Source organism: Thermobia domestica, chromosome 6 (assembly GCF_964235325.1).
Source record: "Thermobia domestica chromosome 6, izTheDome1.hap1.1, whole genome shotgun sequence".
Taxonomy (NCBI): Eukaryota; Metazoa; Arthropoda; class Insecta; order Zygentoma; family Lepismatidae; genus Thermobia; species Thermobia domestica.
Window position 1 is genome coordinate 286,588,872 of NC_137459.1, and position 17,544 is coordinate 286,606,415.

The 17,544-nt window shown below is 35.5% G+C and overlaps 1 protein-coding gene across 2 annotated transcripts in view; it reads right to left on the minus strand.

Annotated features, from left to right (window-relative positions):
• LOC145688518 (endosome/lysosome-associated apoptosis and autophagy regulator family member 2-like) overlaps positions 1 to 17,544 on the minus strand; it is a 120,892-nt gene that overhangs the window by 93,544 nt on the left and 9,804 nt on the right. Inside the window, exon 1 of one of the 2 annotated variants that reach the window (XM_081762868.1) lies at positions 11,021 to 11,356. The exons of the other annotated variant lie outside the window; for it this stretch is intronic. Coding sequence (XP_081618994.1) covers positions 11,021 to 11,125 — 105 coding nt within the window. The 5' untranslated portion in view covers positions 11,126 to 11,356. Of the gene's footprint in view, positions 1 to 11,020; positions 11,357 to 17,544 lie in introns of those variants that run through there. 2 annotated transcript variants of the gene reach the window in all.

The window sequence follows — 17,544 nt, forward strand, 5'->3', positions numbered from 1 at the left end:
GTACGGGGCACAAATAATCATCCTCCCCCAATAGTACGTTTGGGCAGACACGCTGTACGCAATCCATATATTTTACAGCAAGATTTTTTTTTTGTTTTGTCTAGAATTCTTTCTGTGCACAATCATCTTACGGCTTTTAGCATAATCAACACATTTAATACGGTCCTTACTGTAATAGGACTTCTCATTCTTATTCACACAAACGCTTAACTAGTGCACTACAATGTCATGCTACCAGTGTAAACAATTTTCATGCTTCCAGAGAACACTAGGACCATGTTCACGACACCGAATCACACAAATTATCAATAACGCACGAGATAAAACCTTTTAATGAAATACATACAAGTTTTCGAAAACTGTGATGATGTGAGGGAAAATTGTGCTTCATGTGATGTTTACAATCATTAATAAATACCAAATATCAAATAAAAACCACGTAGTGTCATTTGGAAACAAATAAAAGTTCTAGCAAGTTGGCAACACTGACAACCGAATTGCAACGGACGTAAAAATTATCATATTCATACAAATCAACTTTCTGAACTTCATAATAACTTTAGCACATAGTTTCTGATTTAACGCGAAATTTATATTTTATTTTCAATTGTCGCGAGCCGATTTTGTTCCCAAGTTGGAAACCCTGTAACTCGAAAACGAAGCGGAATTCGACTCATCTTTATAGGAACTTTTCTACTGGATTTGATGTCAGGATTCATCTCTCAAAATTTTCATACTCCCCTTCAAATCGCCTTGTGTATAGGACCTAAGTGCCCATAGGAAATATTTACATTGCAAGTACAAAAATTGAAATTTCAATAATTAATTGCGAATGTTAGGGGCTGCAGCCGCATGAACGGTTAACGGATATTAAATACTTAGGTACTTCTCCAATACATATAAAAAAATCAGATTTTTAAAAGGTGGGGTTTTTGAGAAAATGGCGTCCAAACATAGCGTCTTAATGAAATTTTTAGCTTTTCATCATGCTATAACGTGGGATGTAATAATCAGAAACGTAAGTCCTTTACATTTTCAAGAGACCTTATGGAGTAGATTTCGATGGTAGAAGCAGATGGTTGATATTGATATTACTCGTGAGGACAGAAAAAAAAATGTTTGAAGTTAGCAAAAATTTCATCAAAGTTGGCAACATTGCGAGTGAATTGCGCGATTCCTATTGGACCAATAGACGAATTTTGGCCCTCCAACGAAACATACAACTTTATACTCTTCCTGGTATTGCGATTATGTTACTAAGTACACTCGTTTCTCTACAACAAAACTTTTAATTTGACATGTTTTTCAGTTTTTCGGGCAATCCGAGAGGTGGGCGGCCATTTTGGAAGGCTGTATATCGAAGAAAAATTTTTTTTTCAGCAAAAAGAAAAAATATGGGTCTAATAATTTTGTACGTAGTTTCTTATTTTAAAATATAAGCTAAATCTGAGACAGTCGTGTGGACCACCCTGGACGATTTGAAATGGAATCACTCTATACAGATCGTCTCTGTGAGCAGAGTAACCCAATGGTAGATTCCCTACTCGCTCCTCAGGCTACGTGAATTTATGGTGAATATCTTTCATGAGCTTTTCGGGGTATTTCGTTCTGGGCCATTAGCTCTGAACCAATATTTTCCCATAATGATTTATAACAAAAATCTAACTCTACTTTGGCTTTTACTCTATAACTCAAGATAAACAATGGTAAAATAAAATAAAGTAAAATGAACTCAAAACTGACCTGTTCGTAGTGTTTCGCGTAGTCTCTTGCTTCTCCTGTTGAAAACAAGACGGGAGTCGAGGCACAAAGTGTATTTTCAAATCCGAGATAAGACCAGAAATATGAGAATTCTTGTTTCGTTTTCCAAATGAGATGAGAAATTTCTCGAGTCTCGTGGAGAACACTAATTCACCCAAGATTAGATCTTAAGCACTGTTCTAGTAGGTAAGTGATTCATGGTAAAATCTAATAATTGATTACGTGATTTTACGAACAATGAAGAACATTCACCAACGTTACCAAGATACGCAAGTCATTACACAATATAATTCAACAATAAATATGATTTAAATGTTGTTATATCACATACTTTGTGGACCTCTCGTGACGGGATGAATTCTGATAGCTTCTAGATAAAATTATAAAGAAAATCAGGAGAAATTTACGAAATGAGACGATAAAAATTTCGAAACGAAACGAGAAGAACTTTCCAAAAGTAGAAATGACACGATTCTGTCTCGTCTCATGGACAACACTAGTTTCTACTGAATGTTTGGTTGTAATAAGCTTAGTGGATTTTAATGAGTGGGGTGAATTTACTCATTTTTGTATGCGAGGAAGTGGTTTAGCTATGTGTCAACTGTAGGAAAATTAATTTACAGTCGCCTTTCGGAATGAACACAGCTTACTTTTACCCAGCAAAGCTCGACCTTAAGATACTATATATTAATCACATAATTTGTCCTTTTTATAACTGTCTCCCATAGGTTTGTGCATGAGGCAAAAATTGAGACTATCTCGTCTTCAAAAGATATCATAAAAATATTGTCTTGTCTCGAAAAGTGTACATGTTTGTATTAGAAGAGCTCTGTCTCGTCTCGTATATTGCCATTAAAATTCTGTTTCGTCTTGTAGACAAACCGTCGTCCCAGTACTCTGCAATAAGCTTCTATAAATTTATAAAATCATCCTGTGCAGACAAAGCACCAATCCACTTCATCCTAGATTTACGTCCTAAAATATCCTTAAAGGAGACAATCCCTACCGACACAGCATGCAAGCCTACGCTACTTGATAGATCCTCATTAATGTTCAAATATGGATTGGTATAACATATTTAATTATTTCTAAAGACAATTCTACATTCTATGCACTAATAGCTTCTCTCAAATTTTGCAAAATCAATGGCCCATACACGGTATTTTACTCAAGTATCTTACGCGTGCGAGATGAAAAGCAATTAAAGTGCATGGTGGTTCAATGGGAGAGCACTTACCTCTGGTGCACGGGATCCCTGGTTCGATCCCAGGCTAATTAAGTTTGTGGTGGACAACATAGTGTCCATGAATTTCTTGGGGTTACTCCCGTTTCTTTCCACTTTCTCATTTCAACAATTCTTCCATCACAATTTACTTGCTTCAATCATCGTCTTCCTTAGCCTAAAGGACATAATCGTGGGACGTTAAAGTGAAAAAAATCATTTCAATGAAAAGCAATTAATCATCTCCGAAGAAATGCCAAATGTTAGTGCTATGCTTTTGACCTATCATACATTTAATAAAACAAATTTAAGACCTCCTGAATGGAAAGCAAGTACTCCCGCTGAACGTACATACCCGCATCTCATTTTAAACTCTAGGTTCTTGTTTCATATATCCTTGATCAGTGAAACCGGAGTCTGAGATAAGTAAACAGAGCAAACAGTTGGCCTCTACTTAATATTTTGTGGAGCCAACGAGGTGGCTCAATGGTAGGATTTTCTCGTTGACCGTGGAAGTGTGTGGACGTGTCTGCGTGCTCTGCGAAGTTAACGTGTTTACTTGTGTAGTGCCTATCAAATGGAACTGCGGAGTGGTAGGTAAAGTGTGGCCTGTTATTTTGCATGTTCTTCCTGAGACTGCTACACATTTATATAGATATATTATATACGATACTTGACGAACTTTTTTTTTCTTCTGAGTTTTTGTGAAAATGGAAAAGAATTTAAGAGAAAATACAATCAAATTTGCATTTGATAAGTCGACGAGTCGAAATAGGCCTAGCCCTTATGCAATACATAAATGGCTGTCTGATACGATCAAACTCAATGCTGATCAGGTGCAAGGTATACAATTAAATAGCGAAGAATATTGTGTATATTTAAAGTTAATTTCTAAGTGTTCTTTTGAACAGATTATGTCCTCACTGCCTCAGTCTGTCAATTTTCAACATGAAGATGGTCTGATCAGTGAAGTTCTAGTGTCAAATGCTACTGAACAAATAACGAAAGTGAAGGTAGTCAATCTTCCATTGGAGATGGAAAATCAAAAAATTGTCGCGATCTTAGGCAAGTATGGTGTAATCAAAACAGTATCAAATGAACAGTGGTCAGACAAATTTGAATATAAAGTTAATAATGGCAATCGTATAGTACAAATGGAAATAAAACAACATATCCCATCTCGTCTTGTCATAAGTGGCTATCGTGCCTCGATTATCTATTATGGACAACCCCCCACGTGTTTTATTTGTGGATCCGTTGAACACGTAGCTAATAGGTGTTCTTTAAACAGAAGAAGAACTACAGTGACACAGCAACAAAATTTGCCATCCACATCTTCAGGTGTTTTGCAACGGCAGGTAGTAAACTTCCTTCCAACAGAATTATTACAGGATGATGGACAAACTCAATCACCAACTACAGAACAAAAGATAGCTGAACGAATAGAGGAAAGAGAACATATTTCAACTGCCAGATCAGCAGCGCGGTACAAGACTCTCGATCCCCATATTAACAAGAATGATGACTTCACTCTCTCCGAGCACAGTTTCCCTCCATTAGTTCCAGCTGTGACTAAAAAGAGTGCTGCTACCCTTCAAATTGCGGAACCCATAGGTGCTTTACAGCCTGATGACGTTAGTCTTGGCCCAGTTTTTACAAATGACAATCAAATGCAAGTATGTATGACTGTATCTGTTGACAAACCATCAGACGATACTATACCTTCTGTTGTGACAGCAGACGAAGATGGTACTGTTTTAGCTGACAAGAACCATGATATTGCGGACCCAGACGAAGGAATGAGCTTACCAGAGACAGAAGGAATAAACGATGACTTAAACACGGAGAGCACATCACCTGAGATTTTGAATGAGAGTAGAAACAAGAAGAAAAGACGAAAAATTAGTCAAATTGAAAGAACAGACAAGCAAAGTGTACAGACATAGTTTTTGACGTCATAACATACATTTTAAGCAATTTGTGCAGTTTAATAGTTATTTATGTTCACTTGAATGCCATATGTTACTAGGTGCATTTCACTAAATATTAACAAACTACAATCTGAAGTAAAACAGTCCCTATTCAAACAGTTTGTGTATGAACATGATGTCGACTTCCTGTGTCTTCAGGAGGTTACGACTGATGATTTTTCATATATTTTTGGCTATACTAGTTATGTAAATCTTGGGGAGAAGAACTTTGGTACTGCGATCTTAGTTAAAGATGGCATTCATATTTCCGATATTAAAATGTTAGTTGATGGTCGTGGTATTGCTTTATATTGGGATCAAACTGTTATTGTAAATATATATGCTCCGAGTGGGCATCAAAACAGGGAAGCTCGAGAAATGTTTTATATTGCCGACATTTTATATCTCTTTACAGGCACTTTCAATAACATGATTTTAATAGGTGATACTAATTGTCACCTTCGACCACAAGACTGTCAGGGTGTGCCTTCGTATAGTGCAGCATTACAACTCCTCGTCGATCAATTCCATTTAGTTGATTGTGCTATTCAGTGTAAACGAGATCAGCTATTTACATATCTCAGAAATAATGCTGGTTCTAGAATAGATAGGTGCTATGTTAATCGTACTATCATTTCACAATTAGTTGATTATAATGTCTACGCTGTGCCCTTCACAGATCATTCTGCAATTAAACTAGAGCTTGCCATTGGAAAGCCTTTTGTCTCTTATGGGAAATGTTATTGGAAAATGAATGCCCAGCTCTTACAACGCCAAGAATTCAATGAGTTGTTTTCTGAAGAATGGAAATTATGGGTTCAATACAAGCAGCGATATTCCACAACAACCCAGTGGTGGCAAACGTATGTTAAGAAAAATATAAAATGGTTTTGTATACAATATGCTCGGGAAATACAAAATACAGATAAATATACTATGGATTATTATATGAAATGTTTAGCTGAAGCAACCAAACTTTCTCACGGTAATACTGAGATTTCCTACAGGGATGGGAAATATTTCAAACGTAAAATATTACAGCTACAATGTAAGAAAATTGAAAAACTTCGAACTTCATGTCGAAATACTGATATTTTACCTGACGAAAAGTTAACATTATACCAGTTGATTAAACACCGTGCAAGAAGACAGAAACAATTGATTACAAAACTGGAAACTGATTCCGGCAATGTACTATCATCACAGTCTGCAATTTCCTTATGCATATATGAACATTTCAAAAATTTATTTGACAAAGAATTTACAACAGATCTAACTCATCTTGTAGACATTTCTGACGCGACTCAAGTTACACCTGCAGCTAATGATATGTTAATGGAATTGTATACAGAGAAAGAAATATGGGAAGTTATTAAAAATCTTAAAAGAAACAAGACGCCAGGGTTAGATGGTTTAACAGCAGAATTTTACCAGAAATTTTTTGGCACCATTGGAGCAGAATTCACTCATATGGTGAATGAAATTCTTTTCGGTAACGTTAGTCATCCGAATTTCTCCCAAGGTGTCATTATTCTAATTCCAAAAACTAGATATTCACGTAAAATTAAAGATTATCGTCCATTATCTATGCTTTGTGTGGATTACAAAATCATTGCTAAATGCTTAGCCAATAGGCTAATGAAGGTTATACCCTCTATATTACATCCAATGCAAGCTGGATTTAATGATCGGAACATGATTGATTTGCTGATGGATTTAAGAGACACAGTGTCATATTTGGATTACAGCAGAAAACCACATGGAATATTATCAGTAGATTTTCAAGGTGCTTTTGATTTAGTAAATCGTGACTATTTATATCACGTGATGAGTAATATTGGGTTTCGAATTGAAGTCATACAACAAGTCAAAGCATTATATACTATGGCGAGATCCAAAGTGCAGGTTAATGGATATTTTACTCCATCCTTTGCTGTTAAACGATCAGTGAGACAAGGATGTCCATTATCCATGATCCTTTTTAATATATATATGATGCCTTTGCTTTATACACTTGAAGTAAACATATCTGGTATACAATTCGCTGATTTACAATTTAAACTTTTTTCCTATGCAGACGATTTAACTGTCCTTGTTAAAGATACAATTGAGTTGGATAGTGTCATTGCTACTATTCATGCCTTTGCAAAATATAGTGGTGCACAACTTAATATGGAGAAAACAAAATTACTTAAATTTGGAAACTGGAATAATGAACATAATATATCGATCTCCCAAGTTGACAATCTCAAGATCTTAGGAATCTGGGTTTGTAGGTCTGTACATGAAATGATTACTTACAACTGGAATGTGATTATTCAAAACATCAAAGTTACGTGCCACAACTGGAAAGATCGTAATTTCTGTTTAGAGGAAAGAGTTTGGATTTCTAATACATATATAGCTGCGAAAATTTGGTTCGTTGGCCAACTTTTGCCCTTGCCATTACGTTGTAGTAGGCAAATTCAGACTGCACTTTATTGGTTTGTGTGGAAAGGGTCCATCTTTAAAACTCCTATGTATGTAGTAACACAATCCAAATCTAATGGAGGATTGAATTTAGTTGATGTTCACATTAAGTGTAAAGTTTTGTATTTCCTTAAATGGTTCTACATTCTTCATTCAGACAAAACGTTATTTGTGAAAGTATGGAGTTTATACTGGATCGAGAAAACAGGGACTGTAGCACCTCTTAACCTCACGGTGATTCCCTCCTGTGTCAGATACATCAGGACAATATTTTTGAAAGTGGTTATAATGTTCTCGATCCAAGTGTACCAGTAAGATTTAGTGTCAAAAATATGTATCAATCCTTACAACTCACACAGACAGTGATATACAGAAGTCTCAAGTTTCATCCACATCACAATTGGAATCAGATTTGGGAAAATATAAATAATACAATTCTTAACGCCAAACAACGATCTCTTTGGTATAAAGTAGTGCATGATTTGGTACCAACAAAAAGCAGACTACACAAGATTAATCTCACTCAATCCCCAAATTGTGTGTCTTGCTCTCAACTTGATAACCTTCAACATAGACTAAGAACTTGCAGTCTAATTAGTCCCATCTGGCTCCTTCTCGGAACTATTTTACGAATTATATGTCGTTGCAGTATTGATACGTTTTCGCCAGACTTTATGTTATTTCCAGATTTTAAATACTTTCCATCACAAAAACACAATGCAGTGATTTGGCTTTGTGGAATTACGATACAATATCTTTTGACAAATCAGGAATATACAGTGGACAGTTACAAATATCATGTTTTCAAAGAAAAATGGAAATTTTCTCCCAGTGTACGGCAAAAGAACTTTGGCAATTTTCTTGTTGTTTTAAATGAACAATTAACACCATGATGTACTGGTCCATAGTTTTTTTTTTCTTATTCTATGAGGCCTCTTTTGAAATGTGTAATTTCCTGTTACCTGTATACTATATTTGTGTTAGTTAAATAAATAAATAATAATAATAATAATAATAATAATAAAAAAATGGTAGAGCGTTCACCTCCGGTGCTTGGGGTCTCTGGTTCGATCCCAGCTCGCGCCGTGTGAACTTTGTGGTGGACAAACACCGTGCTCGTGGGTTTCCTCGGGGTACTTCCGTTTCCTCCCAGTTTCTTCATTCCACCATTTCATTCATTTCTTATAATCACCGTCTCCTTTAGCCTAACCGGCATAACCGTGGGACGTAAAACTTAAAGATTTAATTTAATTTTTTATCTTCCTGTTTTTCTCCCACAACTGCATTGAAATTTCAAATTATAATTACGTATGCACCTCTCTTCTCTCGGTCTATAATTTCTTCTATTTTCTCATAAATCAACTGTACATCTTCAGCTGTATGCGAAGTGGTCAGTACGTATGTCTGAATAATAATAATAATAATAATAATAATAATAATAATAATAATAATAATAATAATAATAATAATAATAGTAATAATAATAATAATAATAATAATAACAATAATAATAATAATAATAATAATAATAATTATTATTATTATTATTATTATTATTATTACTTCTATATAGACATAGCAACATTAATGGTAAAATATTGATATGTCTTCTCACGGTTTTCTTAGGGTTAAACCTGGAAAAATAATCAGTATCCCCGAATCTGATGCGCAAGTATTTTGCTGTGTTTAAAATCAGTGTTAATTTTTACTTCCCGGTATTTGTTTAAACACTTGTTCCTCTTTATTTTATTATATAACACATATGAACTATTAGGATATATTACTATCATATGCGCTGTCAGTTTTAGTGAAGATTCTGCATTAATCAAACTTTGGAATATGTGGCAAAGCTCTCAGGCACTTTTAGAAATCACCAATAACATAGTACTTCTGAACGATTCTCTCAATCTTTTCATCCATCTGTATGCGTGTGATGAGAGGGTCACATGCTTTTATTTCAACTTTCATGTGGTTCGGATTCCACGTTAATCAGTAGGTCTACGTCTCGTATAGCCTCGCTGCTGAACGGAACGTAAAACTCAAAATCAACTCAACTCAACTCTTTATTTTCACTTGTGTAGCCGAATTGTGCACACTCCTATATTTCACTGAAAGTAGTTCAGGGTTCGAGCCCTAATGTAGGATATGATGTTATTGACCCACTAGTACGAAGTAATTGGATAATTAGCTGAATTAAAAATGGTGAATTCTCACACATAAATAAAACGTATGTGGCATAAGTAAAAACGTGTTACATGCGTAAATCCTGTATTTTTGGAGTTAACGTACGACTATATGTAACATCCTGCGGCAAACATGTAACTGAAAAGGCTTATTTTATAATATTTTCCGTATAAGTGTTCCATCTATACGTACTTTCCGCATGAAAGAAAGAACGAGCTGCCGTATATAGGCGGTCAAGACTTCACATACGGATGGACGTGTATAACATATAGCTGACGTATGCAATATACGGAAGACTGTTAGATGTCAGACATCGTGGAGACATGATGTAACATCTAAGCACGAAAAGGCATTACGTATGTAGCATATGGATAACATATGATCCGTACAGATTTCCGTAGTAAACATATGGAATCCTTATATCGTTGTCCGGCTAACGGATTGCGTACAGGAAGTCACAAAGAGGAGTGACGGTTGGCGACGTGTAGATGATACATTATCATCTAAATTCGTCTGACTTATCACAGGCAGTCGTTTTTGGATAGGTTTTCCCCAGTAAATTTTGCCTGGGGGGCAAAATCGAAATATGAGGGGCCTGCCTCGGACAATATTTGTTTTGCACACGAGTGACTTGTAATTGCATTTTTAATTATTTTAGCTCTGGAAGGGGGGAGAGGAAAAAGAGGCAAAGCTCTCAAGAGATATGCCTGGAATAAATACAGTTTGCAGATTGTAGTTCTATTGATGTATTGGTTGATGAGAAAGCTTTATGCAAACTTCTTTCCGCCCTTTAATATCCTGGTAAGTAAGAGACTCTGATCGTTACGCATCCTGAGGGCAATACTTGCAACCTGATGGGATATTATTCCAGTTAAAGCTATAATTCAAAATAATGAAATATTACATAAAAATAATAGCTAAGGAAGTGACCTGAAGATTTGAGAGTTCGTACAAAAAATAAGGACACTAAAATGATCAGAACTTCACTTTGAGTTAAGTTATTTGGCATGGAGAGTTGGTTGTACAGCATAAAGTTGAACGACTGAAGTGGATTTTTGGTCAGCTGGCTAACACGCATTCTCTTTGTAAGAGTAGTCCCGAGTTCGTCTCAGGGAAGGTATGTACTTGCCTCCGATAGAAACCCGAGTACTGATTTGGATTTCACTCTAAATAGTTGATCCAATCACATAATACATCACGCAGATATATTATCTTGGTGCTAAAAATGGACTTGAAAAACCAGTCGATCTATGAATATAAAATTGAACGCGTATCATTTAAAATAAATAAATAAATAAATAAATAAATTGGATGGGTATGTTCATGTTTATAAGGGCATAGACATTTCTTCTTGATAACCTAAGTAATATTCAACAAGTAAAATATAAAGAAAATATTACAGACACAAACTTACCTTTCCACAAGAAGTATTAACACTTAAATCATCCTCATTCGTACCAGTTATGACACTGTTTAAACACAACCAAAACGATAAACAACTAAGTGAAAATAATTTCATTGCTTGTCTAAAATTTTTCACTCGAACTTCTAATATTTGAAAATAGATTTAATTAATCAACTAAAGACTGTGCTAATAAATCAGCTGTCGCTTGTTTTGATAATCTGTGAACGAAATTACGAATCAGTAGTGTTTCTGCAGCAGAATCTGGAGGAAATAGCGCTGTGTTACATCTACACACTGTGGGTCTCGCGACTGATAAGAAAATCCCTGCAACGTCTACTAATCCAACCGACGGATTTCCGAGCATCTCACATCGACATGTCTGGTAATGGTTAATGACAAGAACAAAGAAGAGAAGGAAATTAAAAGCGCTTGACATTTTCATCTATATTCATGTTCTGTATCAAATTATGAATAATTAAGTTAACGGAAGAACTATTATTCTCTTCTTGATTAAGATCTATTGATTTCCTTTCATCCGCATTTTGCGTCAAATCTAATCTACACACGGATATTTGGAGAATCTTTATGCATTTGCTAGCTTGTTTCTATGATAGGCCTACATTTGGTCGCGAAAATAATTTATTTTATATTTTGCTTTTAAAGAATGTATATGAAAATACTATATACGACACAAACCTATTGTACCGAGCATGGATGTCCGGAAGGGCGGAGCAAGGACTTAGATCCTCCTTATAATTCAAGTGAATCAATAATTTGACTTAAATTTCGGGCCATGAGCAATACCTTCTAAATTTAATTCTCTCTCCGTGTGTGTGTTTTTAACTTCTTTACGTTTCCAACTTCTGTTGTAATATCTATTATGTGATACAAATAAAAAAGCAAATACAGATTTATTCTTCTTATATTATTATTGCTGCAAAGTATGCCGTGCATACCGGAATGTACCACACAAATTAGCGTTCTTTGCACGTCTTTCCCTTCTACTATCGTGAATTGAGCCTTATGTACTAAAAGGCCCTAAATAATAATAATAATAATAATAATAATAATAATAATAATAATAATAATAATAATAATAATAAACAAAGGACTACACATTTTTCCCCTCCTACGAAAACACCTGTGGATGCCCATAGTCCCTTTCAGCAGCGAGCCAATAGAGATGTGGATTTACAACTTAAGCTGAGGCCCGAAATACATGAGCTCCCGTCGGAAACCGAACCCATGTTTCCCGTGCTGAAGACATGTACGCTAACCATATAACAAAGAAGAAGCTCCCTCTAACATTGAGAATAATTTCATGAAAATATTGTTCTTTGAGCAAACTCGGATCAAAATACAGGGTGGCCCAAAAGTAGGTATACAGTACAGTACTGATCAGCTCATTGCATTTAATATAATTTCTTATTGTTATCCATCAGGTAGACTTAGTTTCTTTATTATTTGTCTTAATATATTTTTACTTATATCTTAAGCTCGGAAGAGCCAAAGTAAATAAATATATAAACTAGAATGTTATGGTTGATCAATGCAGGGGTGTATACCCGGAATGGGGAATGACGGAAACTTCATAACGAGGAACTACATAGTTCATACGGTTTACCCAACATTGTTAGGGTCGTCAAGTCTAGGAGGCTTAGGTGGGCAGGTCATGTAGCTAGAATGGAAGAAAGTAGAAATGCTTTCAAAGTCTTGACTGGAAGACCCATAGGAAAACGACCATTAGGAAGACCTAGGCGCAGATGGGAGGATAATATTAAGATGGATCTCGCAGAGATAGGCATACAAAGTAGAAACTGGATGCAATTAGCTAAGGATAGAAGTCAGTGGAGAGCTTTTGTGAACGCGGCACTGAACCTGCGGGTTCCATAAGCCATAGAGTTAGTTAGTTTAGTTACGGGTGTATACCTACTTTTGGGCCACCCTGCACAGTATTAATTGATTACATGTTCTATGGAACTTTTAACAAATTTTCATTATGCTGATTCTTGGTCAAGTGGCAAAAGCACATCTTTCTTGTGCGCATACTTCTGGCAGAGATACTAGTGATTCCAAATAGTAGTTTGTGTAGATCTTGGTTATATAGCTTCGATGTGCTGAGAAGAAACGTAAACTTATATCTAATAGAATTTCAATTATGTAATGATAAATTATCACAACAAAAAGTAACTAAACATCTCTAGAGTGGATTATACTTTCATATTTTCTTGTTAAGATCACGCATATGGAACTTATAAAATTCCAATGTTAGCATATCTGTCTGTTTGTCCGTTAGTCCGCACGGTTATTCTGGAATGAGATTTTTTTTTTTTGCAATTAATAGCAAGGGCGATTATCTCGACTGACTTTGTTAATGGAGTCAAGCCGTTAACATCTTCACGAATAGCAGTGACTTTAATGCTGACTGTCTTTATGCCATTTGTTAATAAATATCCGTTTCGTGTAATCATTTTCATTGTCCTCAAAGTTTATTGAATTCTGTATTAATTACTATTCATTGTGACATCATTCACAACTTGGAAGAATGGCAAACGTACTAGCAAAAGTGGAGGTGGTTAAGAGAAACAAAACAAAATCATGTGGAATATACGAGGTGTGTTCAACAAATATCGAGCCTTTGGTTAGCAAAAATACATTTATTGATTTGGACATCCGAAACACTAATCCTCTTCAAAGCATTCTTGTTGGTAATGCACACACTTTTCCCAATGTTCTCTCCATTTTTGGAAACACTTCTGGAACGCAGGTTTTGGAATGGTGAGCAATCGTGCCTTCGTATTACACATGAAGTCTTCTCTTGACTCAAATCGGGTCTTTTTTAGTGACATATTCAGCTTAGGAAATAACAAACGTTACACGAAATCATGTCGGGTGAGTAGAGAGCCTGAAGACACTCAAGAATGTTGTGTTTGGCGATGAAAACCTGAATCAAATTTCGCGGGCACTCTCCTCATGCCCAAATTTTGCCTCTCCTCATAAAGACGTGGACCTACAGTTTAAGGTGGAGTCCGAACCACATTAGCTCCCGCCGGGAATCGAACCCGGGTTTACCACTCCTCTTTTCGCTATAGATTGACGTATCAAACGCAGACCAAAAATGTATGTGGAATGAAATAGTGAAACACATTTGGTATTCCAGTGTGATCGACAAACATATGGACATATAAACTACGTCTGTGTCAACAGTCCAGTGATTCTTCTGTCGGAAGTTCTAATTTGGCGAAAGGATACCGCGGCATATCATGTAACTAAAGGAGTTCCTGATGTTCACAACTACAGTGTCTTTCAAGTGCTTCCACCTAAGATATCTTTCACAACTAGCACCACTGCTATGGGTGATTCTTAGGGATGCGCACGAGACGAGTCGAGACAGGATTTTCCTGACAAAATTCGAGTCGAGACACGACTCTTCCAATAGAGAAATATACATTTTTCGAGTCGAGACAACATTTTACAGCACATTTTCGAGACGAGACAGCCACAAATCTTGTTTCGAGCGCATCCGTAGTGATTCTTAAGAGGCGGATTATTTTCAGCGTTGATTGAAGATTATCACTTTCTTTATGGTTATGATTATATTCATACTTCCATTATTAGCGTCATCAATCTATTCAAGCCAATATATACTTATTAGGTTTATTTTTTCCCTCTAAAATCAGAGCATGAATTGTATTTGTTTTTACTTGAACTGGTTTGCTCACAAATGTCATATGTTATATTTTTAAAGCAATTTTTGCCAAATAGATGTCAGCAAAAGTTTTTTTTTTTTTTTTTTTTTTGTAAAATTTCAATACATTTGATATGACAAGATCTTATTTTCATTTAAAATTTTCGTTCTTGATTAAAAATTGATTTTTGTTTCTTTCCTTTCCAGTATCGATCAGTATGTACCACCTCCCAATTTCTTCTGCTGTTTATAATAGAAAAGGGTTATATTCTTATTTGGTATATTTCATTTGTGTCCACACCTCATATTTAACAAGTCCTGTCTCAATGTTGGTGGCAGAATACCAACTATAATTTTCGTTGTGAAGATTATTCTGCATACACGAGATTTCTTCCTGTATCTTGTGATATGCAGAAATGAAGGACAAACAAAACTAACAATAGATTTAATAAAAACAACCTAATAGTATTTAACGAAAATTAATATTATGTGAAAGTCAAAAGAATTAATAAAGGAGGAAAAGGGAAAATTTTGCATACTGAGAAAAGAGAATTAAACGCAGAGGCAAGTGAAGGAGAAGTCTAGAATGGAAGAAATTACCTTGCTTTTCCCTAAAAAATAACTCCGATTCCACACCAATGAGAGAATGACAATTTATAGTTTTCCACAACATTCTGCAAGTACTATAGCATTGCCGTTACCACGTCTTCGATTTTCAAACGTTCTTCTAGAAGTTCTAAGAATGTCTATATTTAACACTGTCTCCCTGCATATTTACTTCCAAATGAATACCCTACGTATAATGTCGTTAGTCGGCTTAGTTTGTTTGATTGGAATAATTTATGTCCACCAACAAACTGCACTCGCATATCGATATGTAACACTGAGCTATATTTTTTTTACAACTCTTGTTTGTAGAAAGCAGTTAGTTATTACAGAAAATGATAATGACATATCTCACAATATAAATTGCGTGATGCTTACCCAAATTACACACGATTTTGCCATAATTCAAAAACTACTATGAGTAGATTAGATCCTAATATGACACATGAATTCACTTTAGACCTATTAGACCTATTAGACACATGAATTCACTTTAGGTTTTAAGGTTTATGTCAAGCTTCATTGTTTATTTTTAGTAAATTTACCTATGAAAGAAAGCCTTCTTTAATATTGACCTAAAATGACAGATTACCGTAACCTGCCTAATAAAGTTTTTCTCTACATGCTGTGGAAAAGGGGTCGACATCCAACGCCAGTTCTAAGATGTTTCTCGGAACTCTGCCCTTGCTGAAAGCACTGTGCGGAAGTGCGAGCGTGGATGTATGAGAGCCAAGGATAAGCTGAAATTCTGCCAAGATCCTCAACCCGAATTTGTGTTACCACCGCAGAATACGTTGTTCCTGTTCAGGTCCTGATTATGGAGGAGAGAGGCTATCTACTGCAAATCAGATCTGGATTAGCCATTTGGAGGCTCGGGGCTAGAAAAAATATGTGGCTCTGCTTACTTTGCCTTATACATTTCTATGAAAGTATAGTAGGAAAGTTAAGGTGTTTTATATTATTGCTCATATTTTATCTTATGATGATGATTGTATTTTGTATAATTCATTTTTAGACAGTCAGTTGAGTTTTCTATCAGAGTAGAGGCCCGGGGCTACAGCTCTCTAAGACTCCCGCTTAATCCTGCTCTGCTGAAAATATTTGGGACTTTTATGATTCTCTCTTTGCATCGTCGGAAGAGTTTTAACAGACTACTTGAAGTTGTCCAAGGTTGGATTACTCTACGTCCCCCGATAGCTGGATGGAGACAAGAAGGTCTCTCACTTAAGAAAGAATTTTACAGGATAAGAACATTGAAGTGGTCCCTCATTCATTCTGCTTCCAAGAACTATCACCCTGTGATCATCTTCTGTTTCCAAAACTGAAAGACTCATTGTGAGGCAGATATTTTTAGTCCAAAAGCGCTCAAGGAAATGACAGTCTACAGGGTCTAAAACATATATCCCTCCCCCAACAGACTTCTCAGATGATTTTAATGATAGGATACAAATATTGCAATGGTGAGTAGAAGTGGACGAGAACAATGTTAAGAGATGATGGAAATATATAACTCGAAAATTGAAAACGATGGACGTTAATGGGAATATGGTACGTAATTTTGGCATGCACTTCGTATATATATATATATATATATATATATATATATATATATATATATATATATATATATATATATATATATATATATATATATAGTTGAATTTTCTTATATTATTTGTAATTTAACGATGCTGTTATGGAAGCACATTTGACAGTGATTCCTTGTAACTTTACTGAGGAACTTTAAAGAACTGTCAATTTACAAGGAAATACCTGACTACTCTTTCCTTCTTTTTCATTGCAATTGTGTACCTTATTGTGAATTGCTAAATATATCATAGACCTTTTGAAATAAAGAAAAATAGTAAGATGTTAGACAAGAAGTGTTAAAAAATATTCAAGTATCAGGCGTGTGGTGATATGTTTGCCTCACACTTCTTCACCACTGCTTCAGAGTTCTCAAAGTGAGTACTGTGGAGCTTTGCCTTAAGAGATGGAAACCGAAAAAATTGCGCGAAGCGAGATCGGGACTGTAAGGTGGATGTGGTACACAAGTGATGTTGAATCAATTCAGGTCGCTTCTTCGCAATGTGCTTAATCAGTGTGGCCAAAACGGAAGTGTAGTGTCCCTGTAACAGTAGAGTGAGGGGAAGTACATGCTAGTAAATCATTCCTCTACCATCAAAAAACGTGATTACCATAACCTTCCCTTCAGATGGAATAACTTTCGCCTTTTTTG